This window comes from Erinaceus europaeus, chromosome 9 (assembly GCF_950295315.1).
Source record: "Erinaceus europaeus chromosome 9, mEriEur2.1, whole genome shotgun sequence".
Lineage (NCBI taxonomy): Eukaryota > Metazoa > Chordata > Mammalia > Eulipotyphla > Erinaceidae > Erinaceus > Erinaceus europaeus.
This window is the reverse complement of record NC_080170.1, coordinates 46592127-46612722: the sequence shown is the minus strand read 5'-3', so window position 1 is coordinate 46612722 and position 20596 is coordinate 46592127. Positions and strand designations below refer to the sequence as shown.

Here is a 20596-nt window from a genome sequence, read left to right as displayed (position 1 = left end):
AGGGGCTCAAACTGGGATCCCTATGCCAGTCCTTGCGCTTTGTGCCACGTATGCTTAACCTGCTGCACTACCACCCGACTCCCAACACATTTCTTTGCATTTTCTCTCCAGGGTTATCACTGGGGCTCGATGCCCATACAATGAATCCACTGCTCCTGATGGCCATCTTTTTTTTTTTTAATAAAAAGAAAACACTGACAAAACTATAGGATAAGAGCGGTGCAACTCCACACAATTCCCACCACCAGAACTCCATATCCAGTCCCCTCCCTTGACAGCTTTCCTATTCTTTAACCCTCTGGGAGTATGGACCCAAGGTCATTGTGGGATGCAGAAGGTGGAAGGTCTGGCTTCTGTAATTGCTTCCTTGCTGAACATGGGTGTTGACAGAGCGATTCATACTCCCGGCCTGCCTCTCTCTTTCCCTAGTGGGGTGGAGTTCTGGGGAATCGGAGCTCCAGGACACATTGCTGGGATTGTCTGTCCAGGGAGGTCTGGTCAGCATCTGGAACCTGGTGGCTGAAAAGAGAGTTAACATACAAAGCCAAACAAATTGTTGATCAATCATGAACCTAAAGGCTGGAATAGTGCAGGTGAAGAGTTGGGGGAGGGGCCTCCATTTTGTAGATAGCTAGTAGGCATATTTTAGTTATATTCCAAAGGGCCTGTGGTTTAGTTTTTCCCCCAAGCTTGAAATCTAATATGCAGGTGGATCCAAGTTATTGTCTGGGGAGATGATGTCATGGCTGGAAAAAGGACCAGAAAGCTGGGTCAGGGAAGAGAGTAGCTCCCAAATATGGGAAAAGTGTATAAATATTGTTGACTGTAAACCCATCGATTTGATCTGATCTGGTTCTCATATTCAACTTAGGAGCCTATGTGACCTCTGCATCCCTGTAGATCTGAGCTCACATTCTGTGGTCATAAGTAGGAATGTTCCAAGCTGCCCCAATATCGACCCATCTTCCTCAAGTGTAACTTAGAGTATATTGTCCATCCTCCGAAGGACAATATTCTCTACCATTGTTGATCCAAGTTGAGGGCAAGGTCCAATGGGGGCCCACAAAGGGGTCTATTTTGTAGTTCCTGATAGAGATGACCGGTAACAAAGGAGAAAGGGGTTTATTCGAGGTCTAGGCCCATCTGTTTGGGAATCTCAGGACGCCCTGAATAGTGCCCCAGCTGATGGGATGGCCTGATAGTGACTAAACAGTGGTGATCTTTTTTCCATTGATGAGGCTGTTGCCGCTGAAGTTCTTGTTGGATAAGACAGAAAGAAATTGAGAGAGGAGGGCAAGACAGAAAGGGAGAAGGGCAACAAGGGCAACAAAAATGGGGAAAAAAAGAAACAGTTCCAGGAGCAGTGGATTTGTAGTGCAGGTATCAAGCCCCAGCAATAATAACTCTGAGGGGAAAAAAAAAAAAAAAAAAGACAGAGGGGTGGACAGAAAGATAAGACACCTGCAGATCTGCTTCACCACTTGTGAAGCAACCTCCCTGCAAGAGGGGAGCCAGTGACTTGAACCCCGATCTTTGCCCTGGTCCCTGTGCTTCACACTATGTGTGCTTAACCCGGCGCACTACTGCCTGGCGCCCTAAAACACAATTCTATAATAGAAATAGAACGTTCCTTTGAACAATACCCATTATCCAAAATAACTAGGTATGCTCCAAAGCATCAAGATATAAGGGGATAAAGCAAGTATGAAGGAATGAGGAGGAACAGAGAAAGCAAAGGAAGAGAGGAAGGATGGAAGAAAGGAGGGAGATGGGATGAAAGAGAACAACAAAGCAGGGGTAGACAGCACAATGGTTATGCAGAGATGCTGATGCCTGAGGCTCCAAAGTCCCATGTTCATCCCCTGCACCACTATAAACCACAGCTAAGCAGTGTTCTGGCAAAATAAAATATAAACAAATAAATAAACTATTTAAAGAAAAAGGATGAACAGGAGAAAGAATAACAAAACGGGGTTAAAATCATATAAAATTGAAGTGTTTCCTTTGTAAATAAGAGAATTCTGTACTTAAAATAAAGTCTAAAACTCTACTTTCCTAATACCAACAAAAAATGTAAATTGGGTTCATTCAAAGTACGAAATTCTTGAGTAGCCTGCATTAAAGAGGAAAGGTTCCCAGACATCTGAAAATCCCTGGATTCTTTTTTTTATTAATATTTATTTATTTATTCCCTTTTGTTGCCCTTGTTGTTTTATTATTGTCATCGTTGTTGGATAGGACAGAAAGAAATGGAGAGAGGAGGGGAAGACAACGAGAGGGAGAGAAGGATAGACACCTACAGACCTGCTTCACTGCTTATGAAGTGACTCCCCTGCAGGTGGGGAGCTGGGGGCTCAAACCGGGATCCTTATGCTGGTCCTTGCGCTCTGCACCATGTGCGCTCAACCCGCTGTGCTACCGCCCGGCTCCCTAAATCCCTGGATTCTGTATGGAGCTGGATGAGTTCTGGATCAGCAGATCAGAAAAGAACAGAAGAGCAGCTCTGGCCCAGGACTTGATGTATAAAATAGCACTCAACTGGGTTTGGTTAACCCTTTCTGACAGCTATACATATTACAGCAATCTTCAGAGGCAACATCTGGGAAAGCCCCATAGCTCCTTTTGAAGAAACTGCCAAAAAAAGAGAGGAGAGAGGGCAAGCAGATAAAGCTAAGTAAGAACAAAATGACTGACTGAAAGGAGCATATTAGCATGAGCCCCACAGGACCAACTGGTAAGAGATAAAAGATGCTATGTGACTAGTGGCCAGTCTTTGCCTGATTTTGGTGGGTTCATTACTAACACAAGGTACTCTCTTGCCCCCAGAGTAAGAGGCTGCTCTCTGAGTAAGAACAGCGTTTCGAATGGTGTTTCAGTAGAGATGCTGGCAGGGCTTCCTAAAAGAGAAAAGAATGTCCACTCAGGAGTAAATAAACCAACCAATACTGCCTAGAGTCTCCAAACTGGACGTTTTTCATCAAATTCAGTTTTGTTTTTTTTTTTAAGAATTTGTTTATTCATGAGAAAGAAAGGAAAGAGAGAAAGAACTGACATCAGTCTGGCACATGTGCTGCCAGGGATTGAACTCAGGACCTCATGCTTGAGAATCCAATGCTTTATCCACTGCACCACTTCCTGGACCACCAAATTCAGTTTCTTATGATGCTCAGAGGGAAAAAAAAATAAATTTTTTAAAGTGCATAAATTAGGACCATCATAGTCCAGCCACAGCTGGTTGTGTTTGACATACAGGAGGTGGGTTACTCACTAGGTGAGCTGGCAAAAATAAATCAAAAAGTAGATTCCTCCTTCTGATGAAATGAGTAAGGCAGCATTTATCTTCCATTAATTTTATAGGTACAAATATCACTAACATGTAATCAGAACTCTTTGGAACTTACATACTCAATAAATTTGGTGATCTTTTTAACAAGTGGAAAGTTAGAAGTCTTCTGCCGAGACCACCTGGGCGTCTGAGAAATCTGAACCTTGGGCTGGATCCATTCCCATTCTGCTGTAACTGGCCACAAATGCTTATGTCAGGGGTAGAGCTGTTGATGGCTAGATGGGTCCAGGAAGTAAAGTGAAACCAGACTTCAGGTTGGCAGGTTAGTAAAGACAGATTTGCAAGCAGAGGAGAAGAATAAAGGCTGACATAATTCAGGGAGGTTAGACTTCATAATTTGCTGGGATGTTGGCAGCACAGACCAGCCGAAATGAGATGACTCCAAGGCCAGGTCAGCCACAGAGCAGGGAAACATATACTAGCTCCAGGCATCTATCTGCCAGGTGGACTCTTGCAAACCCAAGGTCTCATGTTTGGAGACACAGCAAGTTCTCAGAGGTTCGGGCAGACAGTGGGGAACATGGAGATGAAATCAAGACGAGGGCAGAGCAGTAAAGGTACATATAGTCACAGCAAAGCTTCCGTTTGTAGCAATATTGGGATCTAAGAAGAAACTTAGAATGACTGGATGGAATGCAATGCAGAGCCTGAATACAGACAATTGATCACTTTCAGCGTTTACCCAACTTAACCTATCACTTGCCTAAGAGAGCTGCTGCCACAGAACATGAAGGGTGTGGCAGTGATGGCTTCGACACTGCGCATCTGCAGAGAGGGGTTACACACCTGCTGGGACTGAGAGAGAGTGTGTTTCAACTTTTCATTCTCCATTTAAAAAGGAGGCAAACCAGTAACTTGGGACCACCTGCATATTAGCTGTCAGGCTCAGGCAAAATCTAGTCAAGTCATGGGCCCCTTGGAATATACTTAAAATAGACCTACTAGCTTTTTCCAAAACAGAGACCCCCAAACCATCATCTGCAATATTCTTGCCTTCACGTTCATGATTAGTCAACAATTTGTTCTGCTTTATATCTTAACTCTTTTTCAGCCACCAGGTTCCAGATGCTACCATGATGCCAACCGGACTTCCCTGGGCAGACAACCCCACCAATGTGTTCTGGAACCCCACCTCCCCAGAGCCCTGCCCCACTAGGAAAAGAGAGAGACAGGCTGAATATGGATCAACCTGCCAACGCACCATGTTCAGCAGGGAAGCAATTACAGAAGCCAGACCTTCCACCTTCTGTACCCCATAATGACCCTAGGTCCATACTCCCAGAGGGTTCTTCTTCTTCTAGCGTTTGCCCTTCTTCCGTAGCCAGTCAACAGCGTCAGGTTGAAAGCTGTCAGGAGCTGCTTGTTGCTGGCTTTGAAAGTGACTGGGATCCATGTGGATTCAGTCGGCTAGGAAGGATCGTCAGTTTCCCCAATGAATGGGTACTCACGGGATGCACCACGAGAAGGTCGATCCAATGCATCCCCCCAGAGGGTTAAAGAATAGGAAAGCAGGGGTCGAGCGGTGGCGCAGTGGGTTAAGTGCATGTGGCGCAAAGCGCAGGGACCGGCGTAAGGATCCCAGTTCGAGCCCCCGGCTCCCCACCTGCAGGGGAGTCGCTTCACAGGCGGTGAAGCAGGTCTGCAGGTGTCTATCTTTCTCTCCCCTTCTCTGTCTTCCCCTCCTCTCTCCATTTCTCTCTGTCCTGTCCAACAACGAATTGTGTCAACAAGGGCAATGATAACCACAACGAAGCTACAACAAGGGCAACAAAAAAGGGAAAAAAAATGGCCTCCAGGAGTGGTGGATTCATGGTGCAGGCACCGAGCCCAGCAATAACCCTGGAGAAGGGGGAAAAAAAAAAAAGAATAGGAAAGCTATCAGGGGAGGGGAGGGGATACAGAGTTCTGGTGCTGGGAACTGTGTGTAATTGTACCCCTTATCCTATGGTCTTGTCAATATTTCCATTTTATAAATAAAATCTTTTTAAAAAGGAGTCATGCCTAGGAAATTGATAGATCCATTAACTATCCCTCCTTTCACTGAAAGATATTTAAAACCTAGCATAGTTTTACAACATAAATTGTTGAAACTGAACATCAATGAAACATTGGCAGTACATTTATTATGCTGTCATCAGTGCATCACTGCTATGGGCTGATTTTTTTTTTTCAGATAGACAGACAGTAAGAGAGAGTGGAAGAGAAAGAAATGAGAGAAAGAGAGAGAGAGAGAGAGAGAGACCACAGCATTGAAACTCCTCTCAGTACTCCGAGATGTACTGTGGGAAACCTGGGTTATGTCCCAACAATAAATTTTGAAAAAACATGTTTAAGTTAAAAATCCTTATCTTGAGCTTGTGAAATTGCTATAAAAAAGCTTTAAAACTGAATCTTCTCCATACCTATGGTCAACAAATTTTTGACAAGGGAGCTCAAAACCTCAATTGGAAAAGGAGAGCCTATTCAACAAACGATATTGAAAAATATAGGGTGAAACATGCATGAGGGCTTGGTGGTGGCGCACCTGATTGAGCTCACTTGTTACACTGCACAAGGACTCAGGTCCGTGCCCCCAGTCCCCATCTGCAGGGGGAAAGCTTTGTGAATAGGGAAGCAGTGTTGCAGGTGTCTATCTGTCTCCCTCTCTATCATCCCCTTCCCTCTTGATTTCTGGCTGTCTCTATCAAATACAGATAAATTAAAAAACATGCAGAAAAAATGAAGCTGGACCACTAAGTTTCACCAGATGTAATGGTTAATTCCAAATGAGTCAAAAATTTATAAGTTAAGCTAGAAACCATCAAATATTTAGATGAAAACATAGGCAGAAATCTCTCCATATAAGTTTTCTGCAACATCTTCACTGATTCAGATCCACTTATAAGGAAAACAAAAGCAAAAATTGACCAATGGGACTATCTCAAATTGAAAAGTTTCTACGGCAAAGGGAATCACCCCCATAACAAAGAGACACCCTCCCCTCTGCCCACAGACTAGGAGAAAAATCTCTGTATCAAACACTGGAACACAAACACAGAGGACCAATACTGAATGAACTCACTTATAGGTGGAACTTAAGAATAAAAGACAGTAAGGGAAAATGTGAGGTGAAACGTGGACTGGGTGTGGCATATAGCACCAGAGCAAAGGACTCTGGGGAAGGAGAGAAAGGGAAAGGATGAAGGGACATCAGGGTCCTGATGTGTCTCCTAGGCAACAATCAAGGGAAGATGAGAGGCTGTGCCCATGTGTTAAAGACTATACTGAAAAACATTAATCCCTCAATAATTTTTTAAATAAACTTAACCTTTACCACACACCACATGCACACAAAACATTCAAAGTGGGGGTCGGGCAGTAGCACAGCAGGTTAAGCACATGTGGCACCAAGTGCAAGGACAGGCGCAAGAATCCACAGGCGGTGAAGCAGGTCTGCAGGTGTCTCTCTGTCCTATCCAACAACGACGACATCAATAACTACAACAATAAAACAATAAGGACAACAAAAGGGAAAATAAATAATAAAAATAATAAAAAATAATTTTAAAAGAATAAAAAAAAAACATCCAAAGTGTTAAAGGTTTAAATGTCAGAGCAGAAAACTAATGAACACCCAGAAGAAAACAAAAGGGGAGGCTTCATGACATTGGTCTTGGCAATGATTTCTTGGATATGACATCAAAGGCAGAGAAAATGAGCAAACAAACAAGCAAGCTACATCCCAGTTTACTGGGATGAGATTTAATAATTGTTGTTATTATTTGCTTCCATGGTTATTGCTGGGGCTTGGTGCCTGCACTAGGATTTCACTGCTCCTAGAGACCATTTTTCCCATTTTGTTGCCTTTGTTCTTGTTGTTATTGTTATTGTTGCCACTGCTGTTGTTGGATAGGACAGAGAGAAATGTAGAGAGGAGGGGAAGACAGAGAAAGGGAGAGAAAGATAGACACCTGCAGAGCTGCTCCACCGCCCATGAAGTGGTCCCCCTGCAGGTGGGGAGCCAGGGGCTCGAACCAGGATCCTTATGCTGGTCCTTGAGCTTTGCACCATGTGCGCTTAACCTGCTGCACTACCGCCCAGCCCCTAGATTTAAAATTTGTATTGTACCTGCTGATCTGTTTCTATGGAACTAATTACTTTAATTGCATTTATATCTTGTATATATGTTATTCTCTCCTATAAGTCCACTTTCACTGACTTTCACATAATGATGAGTGTATGATGACTGAAAACTTCAGCTAGTCCTTCTCCAAGACAGTCTGAAACCGTCTGTAGAGTATTGCCACAGAACTTTTCCATAGCTTAAATTCTAGGGATTATTTTTTTATTCTAAACATTTACTAGTATTTAAGAGTATAATTGGAAAAAATAAAATAAATGAATATGAGACTCTTAACAATTAACTAAATCTGAGATTAACTAAAATCTGCTATTACAGTCAGATTTAGGCAAAATTTTGGTGGTTCAATGGAAAGGTTTCTGCTGCTTAGATTGTGCTGCCCCCCTGTGGCCATTCATCATATGACCCCAAACTAAGCAAGCATTCTCCACTTCGCTTTCCACCCTCACACCTTATGCCAAGTTTCCCAAATACCTACTTAGTGAGTAATATTAACTCTGCTGAATCCTCTGCATATCTTTATTTCATGATTTTTTTCTTCACTGTTCTTCCAGGTAGTTTGCTACTACAATATGAATGTGGTCATTCTGACTCAGTATCAACCAAGCTCTATGAAGTGCATAGTATGACTAAATAAGTTTAAATAAAGGGGTTGGGCAGTGGAGCACTGGGTTAAGTACACATAGTATGAAGTGCAAGAACTGGTACAAGGACCCTGATTTGAGCCCCCGGCTCCCTACTTACAGGAGAATCACTTCACAAGTGGTGAAGCAGGTCTGCAGGTGTCTTTCTCTCCCCCTCACTCTCTCCCCCTTCTCTCTCAATTTCTCTCTGTCCTATCCAATAAAATGGAAAAAAATGGCCACTAGAAGCAGTGGATTCGTAATGCAGGTACCAAGCCCCAGAGATAACTCGAGGCAAAAAAAAAAAAGTTTAAATAAAAGTCTATAAAATAAATGTCTATAAAATATAATTTCACTTCTTGACACCCAAAGAAAAAGTCACCTTATATAAAGCAATGAAAACAACGTATAAGCCATCTCTAATATATAAGTATTTCCCAAACTGAATTGCCAGAATAAAGATTAGGAACAACTGTTTTAGTGTACTAAACTGAGCAAAGATCACTTTAAAATATATACCAGTAGGGGCTGGGCAGTGGCACATCTGTTTGAGCACACACGTTACCGTACACAAAGACCTGAGTTTGAGCCCCCTAGTGGCTCCCCACTTGCAGAAGGGAAGCTTCATGAACGTTTCTATCAAACAAAGTAGGAAGAAAAACATTAATAAATTCCTGCCAGAAGCAGTGGATTCATAGTACTGGCACCAAGATCCAGTGATAATCCCTGGTGGCCAAAAAAAAGGGAGAGTTTGTTCATTTGCATTACAATCTAATGTTGCTTATCTTTATTTACTGAATACAGACAGAAATCAAGAGGGAAGGCGTACTAGAGAGGGCAAGAGACAGAGAGATACCTTCAACACTACTTCAGCACTCACAAAGCTTTCCCCTTGCAGGTGGAGACCAGGGGCTTAAACCCGGTTCCTTGCACATTGCAACATGTACACTCAACCAGGTGCACCACCACCCAGCCCCAAGCTAATGCTATTTTTTTTAAGATAACATATATCATAACTCATCTGAATAAAGACAACATGGCAGGCAGACAAAGAAAATCAGAAGAGAGGAATACTTTTGGGAAACTAGATCCTTCTTCCAAGTATCACCTTTTCTGTAAGTATCAACTTAGCAAAAAGAATGTGAGTGGAAACCAAGATCATTCATTTCCTTATGACCAAATTTGGCTTATTTGTTTTTTTTTTCTTTAGTATTTATATATTAATGGAGGGGGAGGCTAATACTAGTGCATCACTCTGGCACATGCAGTGCTGAGGATCAAACTTGGGACATCATGCTTGAAAGCCCAATGCTAGATCCACTGTACCACTTCCCAGGCCACTGAAATACTGTTTTAAAAGCCATTCTATGTAAAAGCCTAAATGGAGCTTTTAAAAGTCAACCTTCTTTTGATTTTTTTCTCACACCTAACAGACTATCCTTAAAAAGGGTAACAGGGACCAGGCGGTAGCGCAGCAGGTTAAACACACATAGCACAAAATGCAAGGACCAGTACAAGGATTCTGGTTCAAGCCTCTGGCTCCCCACCTGCGGAGGGTGGGGGTCGCTTCACGGGTAGTGAAGCAGGTCTCCAGGTGTCTACTTTTCTTTCCCCCTCTCTGTCTTCCTTTCCGTTCTTGATTTCTCTCTGTCCTAGTCAACAACAACAATAAACAACAAGGTCAACAAAAGAGAAAAAACAGCGTCCAGGAGCAGTGGATTCACAGTGCAGGCACCAAGCCCCAGCAATAACCCTGGAGACAAAAAAAAAAAAAAGTAACTCAGGCAAAAGAACAAAATGCAACTCTTATACTAGAGGCAAAGATCAACTCAAAGTGGATTAAAGAAAAGTATAAAAGATAAAACCAGAAAACTGTGGCCAGGACATAGCACATCTGGAAAAATGCTCACTGTACTACATGTGAGTCCTTGAGCTCAAGCTACAGGACCACTCGGGCGCACCATTGCATTATGGGAAGCTCCACAAATAACACACCAATGCTGTGATGCCTCTCCCTCTTTCTCTACCTAAAATAAAAAGAATGAAGAAGTTATCCTGAGAGCAGCAGAATTATACATGTGTGTGGGGCCAAAGTGGGGGAGGAGCAGGTGGTGGCGCACTTGGTTGAGCACATGTTACAATGCACAAGGACTCAGGTTCAAAGCCCCAGTTGCCACCTGCAAGGGGAAAGCTTTTTGAATGCTGAAGCAGTGTTACAGGTGTCTCTCTCCCTCTCTATCACCCCCTTCCCTCTTGATTTCTGGCGGTCTCCAATAAATAAATAAAGATAACCAAATAATTAAAAAAGAGACGGAGGAGGAGGTGGGAGGGGAGAGAGAGAGAGAGAGAGTGCCAGAAAACTATAAGGAGAAAGCTTCTCCTTGGTCTTGGTGATGATATTTTAGACATGATGACATGAAAAGCAGCATTATTCAGGTACTGTTATTTATTTTTGCAGAACCTGGGTCTCATACATGCACTATTTCACTGTTCCAAGCCACTTATTCATGCAGTGCGAGGGAAAGCGAGGGTGGAATCTGGCCCAGGCAACATGGTAAGGTACACGCTTGACCCGGTGAGCTGGCTCTCAGAGCCAAGGTATTGTTTTTATACAGAAACCATTTGTGTTAAAGCAAAGACGAACTCTGGAGATCAACTTCTGAGTTTACATTTCCATGTTCTCTGGGTTAGGAGAAGCTGTGAAGACGGAGGCAAGAAGGGGTGATGGAATAGGATGAAACCGAGTGAGCATGTTGCAAGAAAGCACAGAGGAAAAATGAAACTAAAGCAAGACCAGCTGCGGCATCCATGAGCGGACCTGAGAGCCGGAAGACAGTCAGGTTAGAAGGAGCCCCTGGAGGAGGCAGGGCTGCCATGCTCTTGTCTCTGATCACCCTCCTTTCTCATTCTCTGTTTCTGTATGTCTCTGTCTGTCTGTCTGTCTCTCTCTCTCTCACACACACACACATACACACACACACACTCACACACAATACATATCCTTTTTTTATTTCAAAAATAAATAATACCGGGGTGGGGGGTAGGAGGCAGGTCACCCAGTAGAGTGCACAGTTTTCCATGTGTGAAGGCTGGGTTTGAAGCCCCAGACACGGCATAGGAGCACCATGTGCATTACCAGAAGCTTCACAAGTAGTGGACTGCTACTGTGACACGTCCTCCCTCTCTCTTTTTCTTCCTCCTGCCTGCCCTCCCTCTCTCCTTCTCTCCCTGTTTCTCTGTGAGATTGAAAGGGGGAGATTTAGAGAGTGAGAGAGAGTATGCGGGAGTGACGAAATCACACAGGCAGGCACAAAACTCCAGTGAAGGCCTACAGGCAAAAATTACACAATAAATAACAAATGGGGAAGGGGGGCCAGTAGCACACCGGTTTAAGTGCACAAAGTACAAGGATCCCGGTTCATTGCCTCATCTCCCCACCTGCAGGGAGGTAGCTCCTCGGGCGGTGAAGCAGATCTGCAAGTGTCTATCTTTCTCTCCCCCTCTCTATCTTCTCCTCCTCTCAATTTCTCTCTGTCCTATCCAGCAACAGCAAAAATAATGGCCACAGAAGCAGTGGAGTCGTAGTGCCGGCACCAAACCCCAGAAATAACAAAAACAAACAAACAAAAACCAAAATAATAAACATCTTCCCAAACACCTCTCCTCTCGGGCAATGGAGACTGTACTATCTTGAAGGGAGGCTGAGTCTCTGTTCCTGTCACAGAAAGGTGACCCTCTCTAAAGAGATCTGTCCCCCAGGCAACAGGCCCAACCAAGCCCTTCCAATGCCTAGTTGGTTTCCTATTTTAGATCAGAAGAACATGACCCCAAAACTTGAATCTGCCGGTCAGAGGGAGAAAAGAAAACCCCAATGTGTGCACTTCGTTCAATGTGTGCAGTCCGTTCTTCCTGTTTCACCCAAAGTGGAATATGCCTAGAATTCTGTATATTTTCATCTACGGAACAGGTGGTTTGAAATGCAAATAAGGTGAGCATGCCAGAGCGTATCCTAGCAGTGGCTGCTTTGCGAGAATGTTGCCATGGCACCCATTCAACAGGGTTCTTAGAGGCGGCCACACCTCGGCAGGGGCTTTCTAACTTGGGACCCACACAAGAGCCAGAGCAACAAAAAGACACAAACTGTGAAGAAGGCCTAACCTGACAGAGGAGGGGAATCTTTACAGTACAACTGCCCTCAGAAGCTACCTGTGCTGTGGAGGGGATTTGGGGACTTAAGAGGGACAGAAAGGAAACGGACCCTCTCCTGGAACACCTGGGATGCAAGCCAAGCCTGCAGGCAAAATGATGGTACTGATAACTGCTAACTTTTGTTTTTAGCAGCTAACAGATTGTGCACAGCTTGGCGAGGGCCAACCCTAGAGGACGGTGCTGTAACAGGACTCGCTGGTTCCAGGCTGGGTGAACACAGGGCAGGTTGAACTCATGGTCTAGTGTATCTGTGCTCAACTAAGAAAGCCTGACTGCCCCAGCCCCAGCCCCAGCCCCAGCCCCAGCCCCAGCCCCAGTCCAGGGGGCACTAGCTAGTGATGTGAGCTGGGCTCTTCAGGCCACTGCTCTTTACTGCATGCAGCTAGATGGAGGTCAGCCTGTGCGTGGCAGCACGCACTGATCTCCTAGGTCAGACGAAGGCGAAGGGAAAGGTTAGGTACAGGGGCACAGGTGGCCCAAAACAAGTGCTCACGCCCCCTGCCTGGGAACTGGTCAAGGCCCCTAAGGTAGGTCTAGGGTGCCTGTTTGCCTGATTAGGGGAGAAGGGTTGGGTCCTGGAGGTTAATTATACAAGAGAGATGAGACGAATGGCATTGGATGACAGAAACCACAATCTTATAAGAGTTAAAAAGGAGAGATTTCTTTTTTTTTTAATATTTATGTATTTATTCCCTTTTGTTGCCCTTGTTATTTTATTATTGTAGTTATTATTGTTGTTGTTGTTGTTGTTGGATAGGACAGAGAGAAATGGAGAGAGGAGGGGAAGACAGAGAGGGGGAGAGAAAGATAGACACCTACAGACCTGCTTCACCGCCTGTGAAGCCACTCCCCTGCAGGTGGGGAGCCGGGGGCTCGAACCAGGATCCTTAAACCGGTCCTTACGCTTGGTGCCACCTGTACTTCACCCCCCTGCGATGCCGCCCGACTCCTATGAGAGATTTCTTCCTTGGTTTCCCTTCAGATGATGGTGATCAAAGAATTATCTCAGGGCCAGGTGGTAGCGCACAGGTTAAGTGCACATAGTACTAAGTGCAAGGACCTATGCAAGAACCCAGGTTTGAGCCTCCACTCCCGACCTACAGTGAGCCCACTTTGTGAGAGGTGAAGCAGTTTTGTAGGTGCCTATCTTTCTCTCTCCCTCTCTATCTCCCCCTCCTTTCTCAATTTCTCTCTGTCCTATCAAATAAAATGAAAAAATATGGCCACCAGAAGCAGTGGATTCATAGTGCCAGCCGAAGCCCAAGCAATAACATTGGAGGCAATAATAATAATAATAATAATCTCAGAAAGACCCACAGAAAAATGAGACTCCAGATGCTGTTGACTCACAATGGCAAAAATGAAACTTTAGAGTTCTCTCCATTATGTTTGAAGGCCACTAGTCCCCCAGCTCTCCTTCAAGACAGCATGCCTAGACTAGCCAGTGCAGAGGAAGGAAAACTTAGTAACCAACTGGAGCTCCCGCACAGCATGTCCTTAAAGGACAATCCCTCCACAAGCCTCACCAAGGAAAGATGAATCCTAAATTGAATAATTGATAGCTGTAATTCTCTTTTTGATCAAAGATGCTATTCGAGTTAATTGTGCAGCCTCCTTTAAAGAAAAACATGGCTCAGTGAATCAAAGCACTATCTGGTTTAAATCCTATTTGTTCTTCCTCGTTTAGGGCTGCAGTTAGAAGACATTAAGGCTAGCAATGGAGCCCTTGTATGAGGAATACCTAGCGAATCGTGGCACCATCGTCAAACCATACTACTGGCTGAGCTTCTCTCTAGATTGCCCTAACTGTCCCTACCACATCCGAACAGGAGAAGAAGCGAGAGTTTCTAACACAGAGTTTTACCAGGTTTTTGGATTCCTTTATGGGCCAACATACCCTCCAATAAAACACCTCACTTTTTATGAGCTGAAAACTTCTTCTGGAAGCTTAGTGCAAAAGGGTCATGCTAGCAGTTGCACCGGAAATGATATTCACCCAGAATCGATGCTCTTCGAGACAAACGGTTATCTGGACTGTGCACTACACAAGAACGGCAGCATCCGGCACATCATTCTGTATTCCAACACCTCCCCGTGCAACGAGGCAAACCACGGCTGCATCAGCAAAATGTACAATTTCCTGCTCATGTACCCAGACGTCACTCTGAGCATTTACTTCTCCCAGCTCCATCACACCGAGGCTGAGTTTCCTGCCTCAGCCTGGAATCGGGAGGCTCTCCGGAGTCTGGCCAGCTTGTGGCCACAGGTCTCACTGAGCCCCATCAGTGGGGGAATTTGGCATTCTCTCCTCGACAATTTCGTGAGTGGAGTCCTGGGACTGACGATCCTCCACCCCATCTTAGCCAGGCGAGCGCTGGCCGACAGGCACAATGCTGATGAAATCAACGCCATTACTGGAGTGACGCCGTATTTCACTGATGTGCTTCCTCAGACAGAGAAGAGTCCAAACCTAAGTGCTCCACCGGCTTTTGAGAGCCACACCTTCAGCAGTGTCATGCCTGGACAGTCACTTCAAGTGACAGGTGCACAAGCACAACCCAGCCTGACCCCGGATCTCAGGGTTCCTGTGGTTTTTGTGCTGGTGCCTTTCACAGATCTCCCACCAATCCATGTCGCTCAGAACCTACACAAACCCAGAAATGTCGTGAGACACTTAAATATGCCTCAGCTGTCAGTGCAAGAAACTAAGGTCCCCAGAAATCCCCTGGGAAGCCCAGTGGAAGGAGTGGAAATCACAGAAGTATTTCCAAGTAGCAAAGAGGTGGATGAAAGGAAGAAAGGGAGAAAGTAAATTCAATATTCCTGCAGCAGGAGGTCAAACCACTACTAGAAGACTCATTAAGACAGTCAGCAAAAATATCTAGCTATCTATTTCATTTTACTTCTGGCCCAAGATGAAGATCAAGTAAAGCAAAACCTGGTATTTGCCATCTCAACCATTATAAAACAGTACTATTTTTTTTAAACATAATTCAATTTTTTTTTTCTACAAGCCACTTTAACTTTTATTTTCCGCATTAAGAGTATGGAGCCACTAGCAACTTGCTAATAGCATTTTGATGTGGAAAAGGAAAGCATTCTTCTGGTCTACCCACTACAAAAGTCAGTGAATGAAACAGCCTTCTGGAATAAGAGTCACTGTATCATTGGAGACAGTCTGAAGCTTTATCATGTACCACACCCAAACGCAACAGCAAAGCAGTGATTTTCCAGTAATGGTTGATGGTGGACAGAAGATTTTTTTTCTAAAGTAGTTCAAAGCAGGTTTGTGTGTGGAGAAAAGTCTTCTAGTGCTTTGGCTACAAAATGTAGGTTTCCAAAACAGTCACCAGCTCATTTTGATCTTTCCCTGATGACACCTCTCCCTCTTGAGCAGACTGCAGGCAGCAGGGAGATGCATGACACTCTCCAAGGGTGACTTCCACCATGCAAGCAACTCTGCTTTCCAGGTTCCTCTCCTACCTTCCTGAACTCTAGCTCACTCGCATAAGCATTTTCTCTCTCCTTGCTCTGGTCTCTCTGTAGAACTGAAAGCGGTCTCCAGGGAAAATGTGGGGAGTAAGGCTGTGGATGCACAGCTCAGCTACTTCAGTGATCACTACTCTCCAATATCCCTTCCCCCGCTCCTCACCCCCCCACCCCTGGACTAGTGGCCGTCGAGCTATCCTGCACCAGCATCTATCTCTTTTTGTTACTGGCTTTCATTCTTCCTTCTTCTAATCCAGTTCCCTAAGGTATAATTTGTATGTTTTCCTTCCTTTTTCACAGGTGTGTAGCTCAATCTTAAAATATTGCTAAAAAAAATTTAAGTCTTCCTCAAAACAACAAAAAGAAGTATCTCTTGACTAACTCACTCTCTGAGCACATATATTAAAATACTTAACGTTTAATTCACATTTGCTGCCTCTCTTCCCAATTAGAAATATATAAACATATGTTACGTGGAAAATATAGACATTCGTTTGTAACTTGTGGCTAAATTTGTTCTTAATATATATAAATAATATAACACTTTTAATAATAAGACCTAATAAAAAGCTTGGTCATTTGAAGAACTTAAAGCACATAATGCCCATGGAGGAGGGAGAGGAAGGGAGGTGGGAGACAGAAAAGGGAAGCAAAGAAAATAAAAAATGTTTAGAATAAAAATTTCTAGTGTGATTAAAATAAACATGAATATACTTTTAAACAGAAATTTCTATTATGAACCTGAATTTTTTTATAGAACTAATGAAATGTAACTAGTGTGGGTATGCAGTGATTATTACTTAATGAGGTACTGTTGAAGTTTATTATTAGATCATGAAGCTACACGTCTACAATTTAACTTGTAGAGTTAAAAAGAAAAAAATGACCTTCAATCCCAAAGATCAATTCTGAATCTCTGATTATTATGAAAAGCACAAAGTGCCTACAGGCGTTAACTGTGTGAACTACTTAGACAAGAATGGGAGCAACAAGAAAGTTACTGGCAGGTCCCAATATGGCCAAGTCTCAGAGAGGAAACTGTTACGAGACCTGTGCAAGTGGTTTCTACTTCCTTGTTTGTAAAATGAGAGACCTGAGGTGACTCATGTTAAGCTGTCTGCTCTGAGGTGACACACAGCAGCAGTACAGTGGCTTCACACAGCAATGGCAACATCCCCATGCTTTCTGGGTCCTGTCAGGCTGGCCCAGGGACTGTGGGAGAGGGGAGGTCAGAATGCTCATCAAGCTGGCAATGACCACTGCAGCCACACACATGTAAGTTTCAAGAAAATAGAAGCTAATGAGCCAAAGCAACTAGTGGTGATGTACACAAACAATGGGTATGAATATCCCATGGTTCAGGGGTAGGCTCTCAGCATTACAGGCTCAACTACCTTACACTGGTTGTTCAATAGTAGTAGGTAGGCTAATAGAGTCGGTAGTTCAATAGTAATATGCAATGTAATCATCGTAGGCAGTTTAAACATGTCACTAGATGGAGAATGGGTTTTATTAACCAGGGGCAGTCGTGTATTGATATGTAAACACAGTAAGCTAATGTATCTATTTCCAGTGAGGCTTGTAACTAGATATGTAACCAGATATTCAAGTTGTTCAGCCAGCCCTCTCTATGTGACTATAGGAGAAAACTCAGTGTGATTGTAAGGCGGCTCTGTGGATTTGAGCTCATTATGACTCAGATGTTTAGTGCTACCAGACCTCTTATAGCAAGGACAAACACTTGCCAGTTGGAATGCAAAGGCAAAGAAAAAGGCTCCTGTGGTCCGGGAGGTGGCACAATGATAAAGCTTTGGACTCTCAAGCATGAGGTCCTGAGTTTGATTCCCCGGCAGCACATGTGCCAGAGTGATAACTGGTTCTTTCTCTCTCCTCCTATCTTTCTCATTAATAAGTAAATAAAATCTTTTAAAAAGAAAGGAAAGAAGGAAGGAAGAAAAAGAGAGAAAAAGGCTCCATTGCCCTGTGCAGAGCTTGGGTGGTCCAGAGCTGTAAAAAGACACAGACCTCTCCACCCAGCTCCTGTCTGGACTAGTATGGGTTTCCCCCCCACTTTTGTTGCCCTTGTTGTTTACTGTCAATCATTGTTATTATTGTTGTTATTGCTGTCATTGTTGTTAGATAGGACAGAGAGAAATCGAGAGAGGAGGGGAAGACAGAGAGGGGAGAGAAACTTAGACACCTGCAGACCGTCTGTGAAGCGAACCCCCTGGGGAGCTGGGGGCTTGAACTGGGATCCTTATTCTGGTCCTTGCGCTTCACGCCATATGCACTTAATCTGCTGCGCCACCACCCGGCTCCCTAGTATGGGTTTTTTATAGATGTTAATGTTTCATCTAGTCAGTCTAACCCTGCTGGCCTGGAGGCAACTCCTGCTTTGCAAAGCGTCTTTGATTCATTGCACATGAAACAAAGAATGAAAAGGTTCGATTATAAATGGGCTGTTATTCATCTAATCCCAAGGACTTTAAGGAAGGCCACATGGCGGACTATACAAGAGAAAAAGATTACTACTAACACATAGAGCTTTTTGCCATATACATTTCTAAGCACATATATGTATCATCTCACTTAAGTTCCATAATAGTTCTATGATGTAGGTATTATTAGAATACCAATTTTACATGTAAGACCACTATGGCACAGAGTTTAAAAAACTGCCCAAGCAGTAAAATTAGTCAAACCCAGAATACATTTTTGTTTGGGAGGGTTCTTTTTAAAGTCATTTTTCAAATGTATTGATTGAATGATTGACTAAGAGACCAGAGGCATTAAGCACAGTGACAGAAAACAAGAGTTCTGGTGGCCAGGGAGGTGGCATAGCGGTAGAGCACAGGGTTGAAAGCATGAGGTATAAGCAGTGCCAAGACTGAGTCCCAGGCCTCATGTTCTATCACTGCTCCACCTCCCTGGCCACCAGAATCACTGTTTTCTCTTATCATTCTCAATACCTTTCAAGATAAAACAGTGCATACAACACATGGGGGATGATATGGCACTCCTCCATGATACAGGATCTCTCTCTCTCTCTCTGGGTCTCTCTATAGAATGGGGTGGGTGACCCAGAATGATGAAATCATACATGCATGAGGTCCTAGCCTCACCAGTAAATAAATAACAATGTGAATTCATGATAAAGCTAGAAAGATCAATATCCTTTTAGTAGCAATCCTATGGTTTTTCTGTAATTCTGTTCAAACCACTAGGAGGGCATCTTACAGACTATGTAATTAAGTTAGTATAATTCTCACACCAATTGTTCCTTGCTAGTTCAGGATCCCTAGCTTGTTGTTTTCGCCAGGCTGGCTTCACAGGCGGGTAACAGATGACCAGGGACTCATGGTTGAGCTGTAGGCAGTATTTCTTTATTCATGCAGGACGCAGCGCAATCTATACCAAGCTAGACTAAACTAACAACCAACTAAAACGAACAATGTTGTCTTTATATATACTTCCCAAGTAGGGTGTGAACAGGATGTGACGCAGAGAGGGTGGAGAGAAAAGTGACTGGTGAAAATCAGGGTGTGACAAGGAGAGGATCAGGGTGTGACAAGGAGAGGGGGCGGAGCAGGTGAGAATTCTACCACTAAACCACCAATGCCCTGGAGGGAAGGTGGTGCTTTATGTAAATATAAAAGTGATTTATGTAAATAGACGGCAGTGGTTATGTAAATAGAATACAGTGGTTATGTAAATAGAATGCAGTGTTAAGCAGGGGGGATTTAAACCAAATGAAACAGAAGGGGTTTTTAAAAGCAGAATTAGAAGATACCAACACTAGCTGAGTTACATAACCTTGCTGAACCTTTGTTTCCATGCCCATAAATAATGTGAACAGGGTTAAGCGCACGTGGCGCAAAGCGCAGGGACCGGCATAAGGATCCCGGTTCAAGCCCCCGGCTCCCCACCTGCAGGGGAGTCGCTTCACAGGCGGTGAAGCAAGTCTGCAGGTGTCTATCTTTCTCTCCCCTCTCTCTCTGTCTTCCCCTCCTCTCTCCATTTCTCTCTGTCCTATCCAACAACAAAGCAACGTCAACAATGGCAATAATAACCGCAACGAGGCTGCAACAACTAGGGCAAAAAAAAAGGGGGGAAAATGGCCTCCAGGAGCGGTGGATTCATGGTGCAGGCACCGAGCCCAGCAATAACCCTGGAGGAAAATAATAATAATAATAATAATGGGAACACTGTTTCCTAGGTCCTAGAACCACTGCAAGAATGAACTGATGTTCTTTGGGGACACAGAACTCTGGTGGTAGGTGCAGTGTGGAACTCTGTAATCTTACACACAAACCACTATTAACCACAAATAAAAAATGGCAACAAAAAGAAATTAGATGATACTAGGCAAAAATTTATTACCAAATGTCTAACACACACTCACCAAGCAGTTGCTATTATTAACAAAATATTAGCAGGTAAGAATAGAAATTACAGAATCTTCTAAATCATATCAAAACCAACCCTGCTGAAATGGTTAGTTTTTATAAGATGGTTACTAGAATTTGTGACAACCAAATAGGTTAGGGTAGAAGGAAAATGTTGACAGTATTTTGTTTAGTAGCAGCAATAAGAAAAGTCAATATAGATGGTATCAAAATATGTGGAAACAAGGCATAAAACTGTACTCCCCAGATATATATAGTATTGGAAATCAATAGAAAATCAATGGGGTTTTTTTGTTATTGTTGTTGTTGTTTTTCTGTGCTAGGGCTTCATGGAGCTTTGCACATGTGCAAGTCCACCACTCCTGGTGGTGGTGGTGGTGGTGGTGGTGGTGGTGGTGGTGGT

At 43.8% G+C, this 20596-nt stretch overlaps 2 protein-coding genes across 5 annotated transcripts in view; one reads left to right on the top strand and one right to left on the bottom strand.

Annotated features, from left to right (window-relative positions):
- Positions 1 to 20596, bottom strand: part of RGL1 (ral guanine nucleotide dissociation stimulator like 1) — a 223560-nt gene that overhangs the window by 192043 nt on the left and 10921 nt on the right. The gene's annotated exons all lie outside the window — the stretch shown is intronic.
- On the top strand, positions 11950 to 16514 carry APOBEC4 (apolipoprotein B mRNA editing enzyme catalytic polypeptide like 4). The gene is made up of 2 exons (XM_060196967.1): positions 11950 to 12397; positions 13986 to 16514. The coding sequence occupies exon 2, from the start codon at positions 14016 to 14018 to the stop codon at positions 15108 to 15110; it is 1095 nt and encodes a 364-aa protein (XP_060052950.1). The 5' UTR covers positions 11950 to 12397; positions 13986 to 14015; the 3' UTR covers positions 15111 to 16514.

What these genes read in the sequence shown, in the direction of transcription:
- APOBEC4 (XM_060196967.1), top strand. Translation starts at nt 14,016, where the DNA reads ATGGAGCCCTTGTATGAGGAATACCTAGCGAATCGTGGCACCATCGTC.